This window comes from Mauremys reevesii, linkage group 13 (assembly GCF_016161935.1).
Source record: "Mauremys reevesii isolate NIE-2019 linkage group 13, ASM1616193v1, whole genome shotgun sequence".
NCBI lineage: Eukaryota > Metazoa > Chordata > Testudines > Geoemydidae > Mauremys > Mauremys reevesii.
Genome location: NC_052635.1, coordinates 9080248 through 9099320, shown reverse-complemented (window position 1 = coordinate 9099320; position 19073 = coordinate 9080248). Strand labels below are relative to the sequence as shown.

General features: G+C 42.5%; 2 protein-coding genes and 1 pseudogene across 2 annotated transcripts; all 3 read left to right on the top strand.

Moving 5' to 3' along the window:
• The first annotated feature begins 3331 nt into the window (after positions 1-3331).
• On the top strand, positions 3332-4297 carry LOC120379927 (olfactory receptor 2AP1-like). The gene has a single exon (XM_039497441.1). The coding sequence runs from the start codon at positions 3332-3334 to the stop codon at positions 4295-4297; it is 966 nt and encodes a 321-aa protein (XP_039353375.1).
• Positions 4298-10579: 6282 nt separating this feature from the next.
• On the top strand, positions 10580-12522 carry LOC120379926 (protein Wnt-7a). Its single transcript, XM_039497440.1, has 2 exons — positions 10580-10585; positions 11845-12522. The coding sequence occupies exons 1-2, from the start codon at positions 10580-10582 to the stop codon at positions 12322-12324; spliced, it is 486 nt and encodes a 161-aa protein (XP_039353374.1). The 3' UTR covers positions 12325-12522.
• Positions 12523-18323: 5801 nt separating this feature from the next.
• Positions 18324-19073, top strand: part of LOC120379925 — a 33764-nt pseudogene continuing 33014 nt past the window's right edge.

The window sequence follows — 19073 nt, the reverse complement described above, 5'->3', positions numbered from 1 at the left end:
ACAAGGTAATCCAGTTCTTCTCGTGTGATATTCCAGTCCTCCTCCATAGTGGCAATCCCTCCCAATTTTGTGTCATCCATAAATTCTATTAGCACACTCCCACTTTTTGTGCTAATAGAATAGTAATAAAAATGTTAAATAAAATTGTTCCCAAGACTGATCCCTGAGGAACTTCACTAGTAACCACCCTTCAGCCTAACAGTTCACCTTTCAGTACAACCCGTTGTTGTCTCCCTTTTAACCAGTTCCTTATCCACCTTTCAGTTCTCATATTAATCTCTTTCTTCTCCAATTTAACTAATAATTTCCCATGTGGAACTATATCAAATGTCTTAATGAAATCCAGGTAGACTAAATCTACTGCATTTCCTTTGTCTAAAAAAACAGTTAGCTTCTCAAAGAAAGAGATCGGGTTGGTCTGGTATGATCTACCTTTTGTAAAACCATGTTGTATTTTGTCCCAATTGTTGTTCACCTCTATGTCCTTAAATACTTGCTGTTCAAAATTTGTTCCAAGACCTTGCATACAATTGAGGTCAAACTAAGAAGCCAGTAGTTTCCTGGATCACTTTTTCCCCCTTTCTTAAAAATAGGAACTATATTAGCAATTCTCCAGTCATAGGGTGTGACCCCCCCCAAATGCACAGATTCATTAAAAATCCTTGTTATTGGGCTTGCAATTTCATGTGCCAGTTCCTTTAATACTCTTGGGTGGAAATTATCCAGGCCTTCAGTTTGATCCCATTAAGCTGCTTGAGTTTGATTTCCACTTCGGACGTGGTAATTTCTACCTTCATATCCTCGTTCCCATTAGCCACCCTGCCACTACCCCTAAGCTCTTCATTGGTCTTATTAAAGACTGAGGAAAAGTATTTGTTTAGGTGTTGGGCCATGCCTACATTATCTTTGATATCCACACTGTCCTTAGTGCTTAGTGGTCCCACTTCTTTCCTTATTTTCTTCTTCTTTATATGGCTATAGAACCTTTTATTATTGGTTTTAATTTCCTTTGCAGGGTCCAACTCTGCTTGGCTTTTGGCAGTTCTCACTTTATTCCTACACTTTCTGACCTCCAAAAGGTAGCCTTCCTCGCTGATTGCTCCTATCTTCCATTCCTTGTAGGCTTTCTGCTTAATCACCTGTTTGAGATGATTCCTCATCCAACTTGTTCTTCTGCCCTTCCCTATGAATGTTTTCCCTTACTTACAATGCAGGCTTCAGATGGGTTCTTCAGCTTTGACTTTAAGTAATGTAATGATGGGAGATATACCAATCTCCTAAAACTGGAAGGGACCTCAAAAGGTCATTGAGTCCAGCCCCCCCTGCCTTCACTAGCAGGACCAATTTTTGCCTCAGATCCCTAAGTGGCCCCCTCAAGGATTGAACTCACAAGCCTGGGTTTAGCAGGCCAATGCTCAAACCACTGAGCTATCCCTGAGTTACTCCAAGCCTCCTCCACATTCAGATCCTTGAGTTCTTCAGTCCAGTCCCCTTCCCTAACTAATTCCCTTACTTTTTTAAAGTTTTCTCTTTTGAAATCAAGGATGGTAGTTGCAGATCTATTTTTGTTTATCCTCCCATTTAGTTGAAACTGAATTAGCTCACGATCATTCAAACCCAGGTTGCCCCCTACAACCAGTTCTTCTATGCAGTCTTCATTACTCACCAATCCCAAATCTAAAATGGCATCACCTCTTGTTGGTTTGGCAACTATATGATGAATAAATCTCATCTGTCACAGCCAGGAAAATCTGGACTCTACTGTTAGTAGTAGCACTTGTCCTCTGATCTATATCTGGGAAGTTAAAGCTTCCCATAAGCACACAATTCCTAGTAGTTTTTTTTTCATTAAAGAGGTCTCTGTCCATATTTAGATCACATCCTTGAGGTCTGCAGCACACCCCAAGCACTATCCCAGGGATACCTCTAGTAGCTTTCTTCCCCAAAGTGATTTTTATCCAAACAAACTCTATCTTATCCACTCCATCACTTCTAATTTCTTTACAGTCTACCTCATCATTTATATGCAATATAAATATGCAATCATGACTACTATTCCACCATGTTTCTGTTATCCCTTGTGACAGGTTCAGGCCAGATGGCTACAGGAGAGTGATAGAAGGCAGATATATTAGCCCCAGGTTAAGTAGGTCCCTTTTCCCTGGGTAAGGTAACAGGAAAGGTTCCAGAACAATTGGGAACTTTCTGGAAACAATTAAGGCAGACAGCCTGATTAGAACACTTTTGCAGCCAATCACAAGGCTGCTAGCATCAATGAAGGCAGGCTAATCAGGGCACCTGGGTTTAAAAAGGAGCTCACTTCAGTTTGTGATGTGCATGTGAGGATCTGGGAGCAAGAGGTGCAAGGAGCTGAGAGTGAGAGGGTGTGCTGCTGGAGGACTGAGGAGTACAAGCGTTATCAGACACCAGAAGGAAGGTCTAGTGGTGAGGATAAAGAAGGTGTTTGGAGGAGGCCATGGGGAAGTAGCCCAGGGAGTTGTACCAGTCATGCATCTGTACCAAGAGGCACTATAGACAGCTGCAGTCCACAGGGCTCTGGGCTGGAACCCGGAGTAGAGGGCAGGCCCGGGTTCCCTCCAAAACCTCCCAACTCCTGATCCATCACAGGAAGATCTTTGAGGCTAGAAAAATGCACCAATAAGCCCAGGACCTACCAAGGTAGAGGAGGAACTTTGTCACACCCTATAATATCTGGTTTCATTTCAGGCACCATTAGTTCTAGTTCCTCCATTTTCTTACCCAGGCTCCATGCACTGGTGTACACACATTGTAGTTGTTGCTGCTTGGCTTCACCCAATTGGTACAGTCATTCTACTGCCCGTATCACCTGTCTGACTGGTATCAGCAGTATCCTTCCTCTTAAAGTCCATTCTCCTATCCACTGCTGTTCTTTTCTCCATTTCTGTATCCTTTCTCACTTGATTTTCCTCCATCTCTAGGTTAAAATCAGGTGTTGCGATTACATGAGCATCTCCCAACCATCTCCTCTAAGTTCTTAATTTAAAGCTCTTTTAATCAGTTCTGCCAAACTCCAGCCCAGGTCCCTTTTTATCTTAAATCGAAGAATAGATTAATGAAAAAAGTTGGGATATGGGGCAGAAGAGTGGCAAATCAACTGGGTGACAGCTTGTTGGTTGGGTGGGGAATTTTATTCCAAAAGTCTCAAAGTGAAGAAGTTTCTCTGGTATGAGAGAATATATAACTAGCTCTCAGTTTGCAGTTGGAACCCTTATGGAATCAAATGATAGAAATCTGCCTAATTTCATGGTACAGCCAAATTTTTCGATGCTAATTACTTTTTCACTGTCACATGATACAGCTCATGGAGAAAAGAGAAGGAGAAAACCAAACAGCCATCACAGAATTCATCCTCCTGGGGTTTGGGGATCTCCCTGAGCTGCCGACCTTTCTCTTTCTGATTTTTCTAGTGATCTACATTGTGACCATGGCTGGCAACCTCCTCATCATTGCTGTAGTTGTGACTGATCAACACCTTCACACTCCCATGTACTTCTTCCTGGGGAACTTGTCCTTTTTGGAGACCTGCTACACCTCCACCATCCTGCCTAGGATGCTGGCCAGTCTCCTGACTGGGGACAGAACCATTTTTGTGGGGGGCTGCATGACACAGTTTTTTTTCTTTTGTTTTCTAGCAACTACAGAGTGTTATCTCCTGGCAGCAATGTCTTATGATCGGTATTTAGCCATATGCAAACCACTGCACTATGGAACCCGTATGAATGGCAGGCTGTGCTTCCAGCTAGCAGCTGGGTGTTGGATAAGTGGATTTCTTCCTTGTACAGTAATGATGTCTTTTATGTCACAATTAATTTTCTGTGGCCCCAATGAAATGGACCACTTTTTTTGTGATTTCACTCCAATGCTAAAGCTCTCCTGCAGCGACACCAGCCTCATCACATTGGTTCTTTATATATTTTCCTTCCTAGATGCAGTTTCCCCATTCCTATTAACCTTGACATCCTACGTTTGTATCATCAGCACCATCCTGAGAATCCCTTCTACCACGGGGAGGCAAAAGGCCTTTTCCACCTGCTCCTCTCACCTCATCATTGTAGCACTTTTCTATGGGACCATCATGATTGTCTACATGCTACCAAAATCCAACACATTGAGAGCCCTGAACAAAGCATTCTCAGTCATCTACACTGTTCTGACTCCCCTGGCTAATCCGCTCATCTACAGCCTGAGAAACAGAGAGGTCAAGGTGGCCCTGAGAAATGCTGTCCGGAAATGTATGGACCTCATAAAGAATTAAGATTAGTTGAATGAAACAAGGATCAATCAGTCTGGTTTCAATTTTAAAAGGAGGGTCTAAGTGGGCCCTGATACATAAATACAGCATTCAAAATATGTGTATGTGCACAAGATTTTTACTTTTTGTCAAAACAACTGAAACCTGAAAAATGAAAAAAAATTGCTTTTTGGTATCTGACATATGAAAACCTTCAGATGGAAAGTGTCAAATAAAAGAGTCATGCACTGTTTTCATGGCTGTGTTGGTCCCACAATATTACAAAAACAAGGTGTGGGGGGGCATAAGGTAACATCTTTTATTCTTTCTGCTGGTGAGAGACAAGCTTTCAAGCTTATACAGAAGAATTCTTCTTCAGGTCTAGGAAATGTACTCTGTGTCACAGCAAAATACAAGTTGGAACAGTTTGTTTAACATAAGTAGTTAGGACATATTTCAAGGGACTGATATAAAGTGATCGCTTTGCCTTTGAGTTCATTTGAGAGCACAGTGATTGTCTGGTTTCATCCACATAGCTGTTGTCTGGGCATTTGATTCACTACTTGAGGTACATTCTATGTCATGACAGGCACATGTAGGACCCATGAGTCTTGAAAGGTGTGTTGAGGGGAGTGTTGCTCATCCTGGCAGTGGAGATATGTCTTCAGGTTTTACATCTGTTCTAGCAGGGGCTGATGTCGCTTTGAGTTGATGTCCTGGGGAGAGGTGCCTTGTTGGGTGCTCCGTGGAAGCACACTCTTCCGCGCCAGGACATCCTAATGTACATAGGAACCATCGCCTCCACCAGCATTGCTGCATATGTCCTGGTCTGTGCAGGGCTTCCCTTAGCATCCGCTCTCTCTGACTCCGAGTGACCCGCCTCAGGGTGATGTCGTTCTGGACAGGCTGCATCTAAGTAGGGCAATTAGTGTATTGTTACTACTGTTAATGGTTTTTAATTAGGTTGCATAACAACGACCCTCGCTTAACAGCCACGTGCTGGAGGCCACAGAGAACAAGCATACATTGATCTTTCCCGTGCACTGGCGGGAGGGGCTGGAAAAGGCTCAGCCTTTCTGCTTTACAGATTGCCTTTAGCAGGAGAGCACAGCTATCCACTAAATGATAAGCATTATCTACTTTAAGGCTTACCAGGACTGTCTGCAAGACGGATTCAGCTGTCTCTCCCCGCTTGTCCGCTCTCCTGTGCAATGGCGCCGCCAATGAGAGCGTATTCCGAAATCTCGAACTTGTCCTGAGATCTCGTGGAACTTGGTGCCCTGTATGGTCTTGTTCAGAGAAACTGACTACACTGTGTTCACTGTTCGCAAACATGTATCTGTTCAAGGAAATCACTTACTGTTTCCCATCACACAGCTTCTGCTCTTTCCCGGACTGCCCCGGCATCCCCCTCGCAGAGGCTGGCTCAGATTAGGCGGCGAAAGAAAAAGACTCGGGACGAGATGTTCGCGGAACTGATGGCCTGCTCCAGAGCCGAGGCGGCCCAGCAGAGCCACTGGAGGGAGACCCTCTCTTACAAGATCCTCTCCGCTGCCCTGAGCCCCAACAAGAGCCCTCATCCACGGACAGATACTCACCCTTACGCCACACCCATCACCCCTTCCTACGCCCAAACCCACAGCCCAGAGCCTGCATCCAAATCCCTATCCAAAGACAGCCCCACTTGCTCCTTCCAGCAAACCCACCCCTACATGCACAACCACTTGAAATCATCCCCCACCCCAGAGACCTATGTAGGAGCAGGAGGCTGTCCGTCCTGTATTGTACAAGCGGTCTGTACATCAGTGCACACCGTACCCAGCACAGTATGCGTCCATGTTTCAAACCCAGAATAGAAATGCAAAGTAAAAGAAAGATTTATTAACAATAACTGTTCCATTTAATTTGTTTTAAAACGTGTTTGGGAAGTGGGGGAAACTTGGAGAACGGGGTATGTAACTGCAGATCTCACTCAACACATAGAGACACAGGCCCAGGATCAGCGTCTCTTAAAATCAAGTGGAGAGTCATAGGTTAGCCTGCTCTCCGAGGAAACTTGCTTTCAAAGCCTCCCGGATACACAGCGCTTCCCGCTGGGATATTCTTTCGGCACGGGTGTCTGGCTGAGCGTAAACAGCAGCCAGGCGATTTGCCTCAACCTCCCTTCCGGCCAAAAAGGTCTCGCCCTTGCTCTCACAGACATTGTGGAGCACACAGCAAGCAGCAATAACTACGGGGATATTCTTTTCGCTGATGTCCGAGCGAGTCAGTAAGCTCCGCCACCTCCCCTTGAGACGTCCAAAAGCACACTCCACCACCATTCTGCACTTGCTCAGCCGGTAGTTGAAGAGCTCCTTCTCACTGTCCAAGGTGCCTGTATAGGGCTTCATGAGCCAGGGCATTAGCGGGTAGGCTGGGTCCCCGAGGATCACTGTAGGCATCTGCACATCCCCAACCGTTATTTTGTGATCCAGGAAGAAAGTTCCTGCCTGGAGGCGTCTAAACAGACCAGAGTTCCTGAACACACGCGCGTCATGAACCTTGCCCGCCCACCCGACGAAGATGTTGGTAAAACGTCCCCTATGGTCCACCAGTGCTTGCAGCACCATTGAAAAGTAGCCCTTTCGGTTAATATACTGGCTGGCCTGGTGGGCTGGTGCCAGGATAGGGATGTGAGTCCCATCTATAGCCCCACCACAGTTTGGGAATCCCATCGCGGCGAAGCCATCTCTGACGACCTGGACGTTTCCGAGAGTCACTACCTTTGAGAGCAGTTGTTCAACGATTGCGTGGGCTACTTGAATCACAGCAACCCCCACGGTAGATTTGCCCACGCCAAAGTGGTTCGCTACTGACCGGTAGCTGTCTGGCGTGGCAAGTTTCCAGAGGGCTATTGGCACTCGCTTCTGCACACTCAGGGCTGCTCGCATCCGGGTGTCCTGCCGCTTCAGGGCAGGGTCCAGCAAGTCACAGAGTTCAAGGAAAGTGCCCTTACGCATCCTGAAGTTTCGCAGCCACTCTGTTTCATCCCAGACCTGCAGCACTATGCGGTCCCACCAGTCCGTGCTTGTTTTCCGGGCCCAGAATCGCCATTCCACACCATGAACTTGACCCATTGCCACCATGATCTCCACTGCCCGGCGTACCCTGCTTTCTGAGACGTCTGTGCCACTCTCCTCACCGCGCTGCCGGAGCCTCCTCGCCCGATTTCTCAGCAGCTGACCGTGGAAGAGGTGGAGGATAAGGTGCGAGGAGTTGACAATGGCCATAAGTGCAGTGATGATCGCAGCGGGCTCCATGCTCGCAGTGCTGTGGCGTCCGCGCTGTCACTGACCAGAAAAGTGCGCGAACAGATTTCCCGCCGGCGCTTTCAGGGAGGGAGGGCATGATTGACGGTTCGATGACGACAGTTACCCAAAACCACCCTCGACACATTTTTTCCCCCAGCAGGCATTGGGAGCTCTACCCAGCATTCCAATGGGCAGCGGGGACTGCGGGAACTGTGAGATAGCTTCCCACAGTGCACCACTTCCAAAGTCGATGCCGGCCCTGTTAATGTGGATTCAGACATTCGAATTAGTGTCCTTAGTGTGGATACACAAATTCGACTTCATAAGGTCGAATCCACAAATTCGACTTAAGTAGATTCGAAATAGTCTTGTAGTGTAGACAAGGCCTTAATCTTCAAACAAACAGAACCTGATTTTCCTGATATATGGCAACTTGGCATTTTTATGTTTAATTTTTTTGTAATGGAGAATGATGCTTTTAAGGGTAAGCTGCTTCCTTTGAGCAGCAGACATGCAGTGTGATGCCCAGGCCCAAAGAGAATAATAGCTCCACACCCCCTCACCAACTGCTTTAGGTAGCCACATATCACCCAGGTCCTTCCTTGCATTTATGAAGACAACTGAATTACTGGTGGGATAGTGAGGTAACCCGGAAGCATTAAGGGGCCAATGTGTGTACCTTTTAATGCAGAACAAATAACCCAAGCATCTGACATCACAATAGTACAGTGTAACAAACCACCATATTGCAGTTTTGCTTTGCTTCAGGTAGAGGATAGACTGTATGCAGAGTTATGGTTTTGATTTGTCTCTTGCCGAACTTACTTAGTAGTGGATTGGAAGCAGCAGCAGGAAGAAAGGGATAGAGGAGAATAATCTTTAAGAGGGCTTGTGGGTTGAAGGTAGGAAGAGTGGATGAAGAGGAAAGGCAGAGGTGGGATGGGAAGTGCACTTGCATTTGCAAGTTACAATGGACCACTTATGAAGACATGTCGGGGTGAATTTGGCACAGTGACTCTAAACTTGCCCCACCTAGATGATGCATAAAATCACAAAAAGAGTTAGCTGTTCAGTCTAAACTTACATTAAAAACAACTAAAAGGGCACCATCCGGCATGGCACAACACAAAAAATGTTGTTTTGTTCTTCTAAAAAGAACCCATAACATTTGGGTTCATTTACTATTATTCAAAAGTATCATGTTCAAATGAAGTCAGGTCTTTTTATCCCAACTGCTTTCACCCAGTCCTAACTGAGCCCAGAAAACTTCCTCAGCTATTTCCAGCTGGCATCAAGATACATCACACAGAACAGCAAGCTCAACACATGGCATGGATCCTTTCAATCTTTGATCCATTGCATCAGCTTACTCAGCTCTTTCCAACCAAACTGTTTATTCCCTCAGTGATCACTGTCTGTAAACGGGATGTTAATGAAATATACTGAAAGGGAACTGAGGTTATCTAAAATGTAACCTACACTGGGGGGTGAGGGGAACCTCATGAGTAGATTGACAATAAAACATCAATTTCAAGACAATTTGTACTATTCTGATGGAGGATTCATGTGAGAATTAGTACAAGGTTGTTAGGCTTTATTATTTTTCTTGCCACTCTGAACATTTGCACTAGGTTGCAAAACCAGCCTCTTGAACAAGATAAGTTATTAATATGAGAAATGTATCACAGGTCACCTCTAAAGACAGATACATTACAAATAAGGCTGAAAGAATCTATATTATTTTCAGGTTGCTGAGCGATCGCTCCTTTTTTGTCTCCCCATCTATCTCCTTGATGTACTACCATTATGAATGATGGAGCAATAACTGAATGCAGTAACTGAATGAGTGAGGAAGTATCTCAAAATAACCAGAATAATCCATAATGTTAGCCTAAATTTAAGCAGAGTTGCAAAGTTGTTCAGATGCAGATCTGAATCTAAACTTTTCCAGATCTGGATTTTGATCCATCCGTTAGATAGATCACTGCTAATCATTAAATTTGGATCTGGATGCAAACTCTCCCATAATTCCCCAAAATGTGCTCTATTGTACCCTAAAATTATTGCTATCATCTGTTCAGAATTATATTCTCTAGATACTTTACCAATCCTGGCATCAGTCCACCCTCAATGACTTCCATGACAGTTCAACACATGGAACGAAAGTGAGATCAGGCCATATCTAATGTTTTTTGAACTCCAACTTTTCATTGCTGGGAAAATTCAAACAAAAACAGAAAAGCCTAGTAACATTATTTTTTGTAGCAGACACACAATATTGTTCCAACTTTCCTCAGAAGACTAAGCAATAGCAGTTACTATACAACCTATAAGGTTACAGTATATAAGAGCAATAAGAGTAACACCTATACTTGCAATGTTTAAAGTAGCTTGATTTTTTCTATCTTCAGTAACCCTAACTTGCACAAGAATTGGTCTGGTCAGCACCAGATATTAACTAAAATTCGGTGGTTGGGATGAAGTAGCACCCAATTTAAGAAGCCCACCATTTGTGTTGTGGTTTAAGACTGTCCTAAGTACATAGCATTCCATTTCTTTGAACATGTAGAGTTGGGTTTCGTCCCCATTAATGCAGTCTGCATCTTCTTATGACAACCTGGCCACTTTGCCCCTAAGAGAATAGACAGTATTTTCACTGTCACCCTTCCATGAGGGTTCCACAGGGGTGGGGAGCTTTAAACTGATTTTGGGAATCCACAGGAGATGCATTGGCCAAAGGCAGCTGAAGGGATGCTCCAAGTTTCCAGGTCACCCTGGCCATGTCCATTCCTGGCAGGCTGCTCACTTTTGGGGTTGTGCTGGCCAGCTGCAAGTCCTTGAGAAAGAAGGTTTTAGGCCTCTTGCACCCTTGACAATCACTCCACAACTGGAGACATTGCCTTAAGGCATAGGCGAATCTAGCCTGTAGCATTATTTTGCCGTCTCACAATTCATAATCTGGCATACCAGCGCAAAATGAAGTATATGAAATCCATGTATTTTTTACATTAACCCAATGCAGGTAGTACGCAAACTCAACTACGGGGCTCATACAGCTAGCACTAAATGAGTCAGTTTGTCTTCTGCCAGCATTTGGAAACCAGCAGCAGCAGAAGAACAGTACAGGAGTAAGCTAACAAGAGATCTGGGGGTTGAAAGGAGGCAACAGTGGGATAAGGAATCTATGGGGCTTCCTGCCCCTGAAAGAAAAAGGAAGATGACAAGATGTAGAAAAGAGACATTTAAAAAAGAAAAAAAAAAGAGAGAAGAGGTGGGAGGGGAGCAGGGGTAAGAGACATAGACCAGGTAGAACAAGCACGCTTTAGTGGTGGTGCCTTAGAGAAGCATTAAGCTACCAAAAGAGATAATAGAAAAAAATCAAAGATAATTGATGACGACAAATTAAAATATTAAAGAATTCTACGTTCTCATTCTTATCCCTGCTTTACATTGGAAGAGAAATCTACAGTTGTACTACAATGAAGGCCGAGAATTTTACAGACTAAAGGGTTCTGTCTTCTTCTCCACATGGAGAATAGATTTGAGTACACGGCACATAATAAAATTACTATATAGGAAAGTAATGTATAGATTTTCTTAGATGTAACATTAATTTGCAGCATTTGTGTGTGTATGTCTAGCTATACATTACCATGAGGAGAAACGGGTGAAAGTTTTCCTGCAATGTTTTTCACTAGCTTGTTTCATGCCATGTTCAGGTCTAAGTACTGGAATGGAATTTATTTTCCCAGTTTGGCTTGCATAATCCATTTGTAGCAAAAATCATTGCATTTTCAGAATGTGGTATATATGAGATTTCATGTGAAAATACCATACTTGAGGTGTGTTATTTGTGCTTCTCTGCAACTCCCCATCTTCTTGGCATATGCCAAAATTGCAATATAGACACATCAAGCTGGGCACAATATAAACACATAGTAAGCAATGTGAAGATCACAGTTGGTTGGTAAAGACACCATTTTTGCTTTTGTTTGAAATTGGATAAAGTTCTCCTCTCTGATCAACATGGAGTAGGGAGGGAATCAGTTGTGCATGTTCTGGAGACAGAACTCAATTGACATCAATAGGAGTTTGATGCCTGTGACAATTACATAGCCAGCAAGTGAGATCTGCAGCCTGGGCGGGCATGAATTTTGACCTGGGTTTAGTAGCCATTATTATAAAGAGCACATTTGAGAACAATAGTTCTATTACATCAGATGAATGTCTCTTTGATGGAGTCTTAATGTTTTAACACATTCTGTGTTCTTTCAAATCTAGTTTCTTGAAGAAAACATGAAATTAGAGTGCAAGTGCCATGGAGTTTCAGGATCTTGTACTACTAAGACATGCTGGACAACCCTTCCTAAATTCCGGGAGCTGGGCTACATCCTTAAGGACAAATACAATGAAGCAGTTCAGGTTGAACTGGTGAGGGCAAGTCGCAACAAGCGTCCAACCTTCCTTAAAATAAAGAAGCCACTGTCCTACCGCAAACCCATGGATACAGATTTAGTGTACATAGAAAAATCTCCAAATTACTGTGAAGAAGACCCTGTCACTGGCAGTGTGGGAACACAGGGCAGAATGTGCAACAAAACAGCCCAGCAGACCAATGGCTGTGATCTGATGTGTTGTGGTCGAGGTTACAATACACACCAGTACTCACGAGTGTGGCAGTGCAACTGTAAATTTCATTGGTGCTGCTATGTAAAGTGTAATACGTGCAGTGAAAGAACAGAAGTGTACACCTGTAAATGAAAGTGTGGCTGGGGAAGGTGACTCTAGATCCCTAGGAATGAATACATTTGCACATGAGCTCAACACAACTACTCAAGACTGTAGCAAAGACCTGCTTTCTTCCAAAAGAAAAGCTAATGAACGGATCTGTCTTTTCCTCTCATGTTTCAGTACTTATGTGGATACACATTAAAGACTTGTATAAATTATCCCAAAAACCCCAAAACAAAACAAAAAACAAGCCACTTGACACACAAAACAGAGGAAAAAAATCATCTAAACGAATCTGCACCTCCAAAGCTTAATGTAATGACTGCCTTACGAAAAGAACACCCAGCCAAGTGGAAAAAATCGGAGAGCTTGGCAACTGACTCTTTTGGTTTGGAAAAAAATGGTTAAATACACAAGCTACTGTGCATAAGGGATGGGTTGGGTGGGGGAAACGAAACAAAACTTTAAAATGGTCTTTGCACAGGATGGGGTGACAATGCTCCAGTGTGAATTTCTACTGAAGTGTGGATTGTGCAGATTTAGGTTTCTACACTTGTGAAAAGCTTCTGCTGGTCTTGCCTGTCTTTCCATTTCACACAATTTGCTACAGCAAGTAGAACTGTTGACATTTTCTGTAGACACTGGTTGATCTGCCTTTCTTTTTTTGTGCTGCAGATTTTAGCACAGGGATTTGGGACAACTGGGCATAATAATAGCAATATTTAACACTTTATTCAGATAAAACTAATATTAATTTATTTAAATAAAAAAGAACTCTACACCATTTTTGGAACTATTCTGCAATTAAAGTAGATAGCTTGCTTTCTTTGTGGAATAATTATTTTGTAGATACGGCAAGGGAAAAACTGAAGCTGTATATATTATTCTTTACTCGGATATTTCTACTAGTTGGATTTGCAGGATATTTTCTGCAGTACTAGATGTTTAAGTACAAAAGCAGGCATCTTTTATAATTTTTTTCTGTTTGCTGCTAGTTGTCTGGAAAAATCAAACTGGTAGTGAGTATAATCTCTTTACAATACACTATGAAAATCCAGTTTGGAATACATCAAAAATAAATATGAAACTCCAGACAAACTTCCACCTTTTGGAAAATGAACCATAGGATAAGAGTATATTTTGTAAGAGACTATTTTTATATGAATATTTTATTTATACTATGTCTGCTTGTATAATTCTATAACCTGTACTTTTCCCTCAAAACAGGCATACAATTTGTAATTCTTAGGCTATTTAACAGATAAAGGCTGATTAGTTTGTGGACACAACAGCAGCAAGTAGGATACATTTAGCTGCAATTGGTAGATGTGTCAAAATGCAGAATGAACTTTCTCTCCGGATGTGTGTACAAACTGGCTCTCTTCCTGCAGTTCAATTTGCAGAATATGCAAAACAAGAACAGGGTATGTAGCATCAATTTTGTCACATGGCTTGAATTCATGATTGGTATTAACTGGATGCTCATTTATCCCATTCAGAAAAAAAAATCTGAATTAGCTTCCCACATGCGTCAGTCATTAAACTGTGGTGTTATGACTAGCAAATGTGCTGTGTGTGCTGTCAGTTAAACCTCTATATTGTGTTACTGTCAAATTTGATTTTATCAGTGGAAGACTATAGACTATGACTGTAAAAACTAGCATGACCCACATCGCCTGATTCTCATAGATAAGATACAAAGCTTACAGTTTTTGCCCAACTGGTTTTGGCATTTGCCTTATTCTTTCCCCCAAAAAAGTTCTGAGTTAAAAAACTCGAACCACATTTAGGCAAACATTAAAGAATCTATTTCTCCACAATGAAGAAGTCCTTCTTGTACTTTCTTTTGATATTCCCTTTCTCATCTGGGAAACTAGAAGTGATGTGGGTGAGTAAATAAATATTCCCACTCCCGGCTGGAATCTTTTTGCTTGCTTCTCCTGCCTGAACCATTTAGAGCCTCACACATAGTTCTAATGTCAATGGTGGTGTTGCATGAGTAAGGAATACAGGATTGGGCTCTTATTGATATCACATGTTCCACTGTTTGGGACATATGACAAACACTTCTATAGCTGAGAAATGTGAGATCACTCAGTCAAAAAAGTTGAGACAACTGACAACAAGGGAAACAAACAAGTTATCTCCCCAGTGACTCCCATTGATATTAATAAGTATTAGAACAAATAGACAATAAGCAAATTAGTAATAGGTATGATCCATTGATTTTTGTAGGCGTTCTGCCTGTACTAGGACTGCAAGATTGGGACCACATGAGAAAGGAAATGATGGAAGTTGTACAAGAGAATTTTACAGGATTTGAGTAAAATAATGTATTTTCAGAATTGCCCTGAATGCAGCATATTGTTTACATACACACACACAAAATACCTGCTCCTTGCCGTGTACAATTAAGATTAAGGCTATAGTGTTTCTTTGCAGATTTGCCATTTACCACGTTACAGTAACTCAGACACCAATGTATGAGATATCAAAGTAGAAGTCGGATAAGATTAACACAGTTTACTTTCAACTTTGTGACTTGTCAACGTGAAACAATTTAAAAGTAGTATTTTTTTTATAATGGAGCTTATATTTTTTTCAGGATTCTAAATTTTGTGTATTAAAGATTGAAAATGGGACCTAAATTTCAAGAATATATATACAATATGAAGATTAATTACAAGTATGCAACATGGTTTAATAATGCAGATCTCTGATAAAGTTAATCATGGGGCAATTTTTTTTTACAGTATGCATTGGCTTTCACTAAGTAGATACACAACACAGTCAACAGTTTGTTGTTCTTCACTGATTACAGTAATCTAACAAAGTGTTATTTTTGCAGTATGTTTTTACCATAGGAAAAGCATTCTGTAAAACTGCAGCTTTCTGTATATTTCAATACATTGGTGATGCACAGTGTACAACTAGCACATTAACTCTTAAAAAACAGATTTCTTTAAAGAATTTTAATCACAATAATAAAGAACTGGATGGATATACAAAGAAAATCTATTTACTTTATTGCAGAACTAGAAAAGATTGAGTTGCTTACCAATTCTTAAATGTTTTGCAGTGGAAATATTCTCATTTCGGAAATCAGTTTAACATTTACATAAAAACCAACACTGGACCTGACATTGTCCCTATATTTGCAGTGTTTCTGAAATATGAGGAAAGGTGTCTTTTATCTGTTTTGAAGTTGAATTTCAAGTTAGGAATACTGCATTTAACAAGTAGCCCTAAAAGTTCAGAAATGAGGAAAATGTAGAGTTGCAGTCGACTAGAAAGTGTCTGAAAGTTTGGCTACATCTTACCAGATAAGCGAAAGTTGGCCCATCTGAGTCAGCCATGAGTCTGGAGTTAATTAGCCATTCTCTAAATTTGACTGAATGGCATGAAGAATAAATAGGAGAAGGAAAGATTTACGATTTTGTAGATATTTTTTCCCCAAACAGTTTGTTCTAGATTAAGCTAGATAAGTTTATGGAGGAGATGGGATGATAGGATAACGGGCTTAGTCAATAGGTCAATTAAGTGCCGCACTGAAGTAAATAGTCCAATGGGTCAATGATATGATATAACCTTTTTCAAGAGGGTATGGCTGGAGAGTCTTGCCCGCATGCTCGGGGTTCAGCTGACTGCCATATTTGGGGTCGGGAAGGAATTTTCCTCCAGGGAAGATTGGCAGTGGCCCTGGAGGTTTTTCGCCTTCCTCCGAAGCATGGGGCAGGGGTCGCTTGCTAAAGGAGTGGGTGGATCGGCTTATGTGGCCTGCATCTAGCAGGAGGTCAGACTAGATGATCATAATGGTCCCTTCTGATCTTGAATTCTATGATTCTATGATTCACTAGTGATCAAATTTCCACTTCCGTCTGGTCTATTGGATTCTGTTGGAGTGAAAAATATGAAGGAATAGTGCTAAATTCTGACCTCAGCCATGCACGCTCACTGATTTCAATGAGATCGCATAGGTATGACAAAGAGCAAAATGCAATGGATGGTGCCTAAGAAGGTCTGTTGAAAGTATTTACTCATATTGTTTGCACCCCTTTCTTCATGCGTATGTTTCCTTATTCACATGCAGCTAGTTTTGAACTCACCACAACCACACACAGTCTAAATTGTTGCAATGCAAACTGATTATAAGATGGACTTATAAGATTCTGCAAATGGACATCCCTCCTTGTATAGTCAAAATCTGTTGGGGAGTTTTGTGGAGCCCTCCAGTGCTGTAACTTTAAAATCTCAAGTACTTTGGTGTACTTTGGCAGCATTGCATGGGTTTTTTTAAAACAATGGTATCAAGACTTTGCAGAAAAGCAGCCAGAGCTGCTGGGGGGTTGGAGTGTTTGGGAAGTGGCTTTAGGCAGGGGAAGGCAGGTCAGGAGACAAGGAACATCCTAAGAAGTAGTGGAAAGAACATTATAGCCCATCACAGAGAAAGAAAGAAATGACCTAAGAGGAATAAAATGAAGCTCAGAGATGTGTTGGAATGGAGGAAAGAAATAAAGGAAGGTCACTGAAAACCATTGAGGAAGACAGAGAAAGAAGATTATTGGATTCACTGGGGGAAAGGAGGGAGGGATATTGGTAGCTTGACTAAACTGACTTGTTTTGTAACCTAAGTTAGTACTGTCCAGCTGATGGCCCATGGGTCATAATCAGCCACAAGATGATTTCACCTGGCCCACGTCCCCTTCTCAAACTTAAAAATAATATTTACTGGTGTGGTGCACTGGAGTCTAGCACCCATGGGATACATGACCAAGGAGGAAAAGCTTGAACACACAGGAAAACATATCTCGCTGTTAACAGCCCTTTATCAATTGCATTGAGACAGCAATAAATCTCTTTTGTGAGTAGGTTCCTCAGTTTCAGTTTATGTTCAATAACTTCACATATACACATCAGACTATAGACGTGCATGTACATATGGACAATTTGTTCTGCAAATATATTGTTCATTTACAATCTTTCATTGGTGTAAAGATAGACAAATCTGGTTTAAGCAACAAGGAAAGTTAAATGCTGGCTTAAGCTATCGGAGAGCACATTTTGTCCAGAGGTTTTTGATTTAACCAGATATATAGTGAGATCCATCTCAAGAAGAGAAGGAAGTACAATTGTGATGGGCGTGACTGAACCAAAATCTTTTCATCGAATCATAGAATATCAGGGTTGGAAGGGACCTCAGGAGGTCATCTAGTCCAACCCCCATAATTTACTTAAATTATATCTTGTACAAATAAACTAAAATGTGTAGGGTTCCCCCCGTGAAGATAATTATTCTTTGTACTTTTGTAGCACTTACCAGTTAAGCAGTGAAAGTGTTCTGCAAACAGTATAGTATTAACCCTCATGCTACTCTGGTTTGATTATTCAGCATTATTGTCCCCATATAATGAAAGGAAACTGAGGCACAGAGAAGTTAAGTGACCTGTCCACAGGCACATAGAAAGTCTGTGGAAAAGTCAGGAACAGAAACCAAGTCTCCTGACTTCTAGGATGTTACTTTAAGAACTAGATTAACGTCTGGTCTCTAAAGATAACAACAATGAACAAAATACATGTTGAGATTTAATGACAAAATTTATTTTTAAAGAAGTCTTTTGAAAATCAGCTCTCAGTGACCCAGTCCTGACTCACAGCATCTTGCTCCAAACACTAACCCACCCTCCCCTCCTGGAGCCTGGCATAGAACCCAGGCATCCCGCCTCCCAGGTCCCCATACACTGTAATCACTTGGCCCCACTCCCACCCTGAAGGGAGGTTTCATGCTGGTGAGGAACAGGGCAGTGCCCATACCAGTCGGCTTCCCCACCCGACAGCTTTCTGCCTTTGCTTCCCTTGAGTTGCTGTGTCCCTCCTGAGAGACCCCTGCAGAAAACAGGGAGAGCCTCCCAACTCAGACAGCAGTGGCAGGGGTCACAGCTCTTACTTCATTTGCCTTATGCATGTAAAGTCCTCATTAGACGCTCGCCAGACATCACACAGCTCCTTCTTACTCTCCCTGTTTCAGGTTATACACAGCAGATGGTTTACAAAAAACCCGACTTCTCATACGCTGCTTTCAAAGACCGGCCAGCAAGCACTTGGTGAGGACAGTGGGTTTTCTAATGCACCCTCTTGCTCAGTGTTAGCCTGACCCTACACATGTAATTTGTGAGCCAGAGCAAGTCAGTCTCCAGCCCAGAACCAGAGGGCAAAGGTTAACACACACAATGGGAAAAAAATACCCAATCCAACTCCCACAGATGGCAATGGAACAACGCCCAAAGATGAGATAGGCACCTGGAAGAATTTACAAAATCACCTAAGCAGAGAGGGGCTTAATTCCCTTTGAAAGTCAATGGGAGTTGGGTGCCTAACTCACTAAGGCACTTTGGAAAATCCTGCTAGGTGCCTATTTGCATCTTTAGGTGCCTAAATACATTGTAAATGTGGCCCCAGTGATTTCAGTGACAGTTCAGTGTGGGTGAGCAGATGGCTTGAGGGATTGGGAATGAATAAAGCGAATATTTAGTCATGGGTATTTTTAGTAAAAGTCATGGACAGGCCACAGGCAATAAACAAAAATTCACAGCCTATGACCTGTCCATGACTTTTACCAGAAATACCCCATCAGGGTGTCACACCCCTGACTAATGCTTAGCTGCTCCTAGGGCACCACTGCTCTGGGGGTCCCCAGGGAGCTGCTGCTCTGGGGGGTCTCCTTGATGCTGCTACTCTGGATGTCCCTGGAGCGCTGGGGGATTCCCGGGGGCTGACAGCTG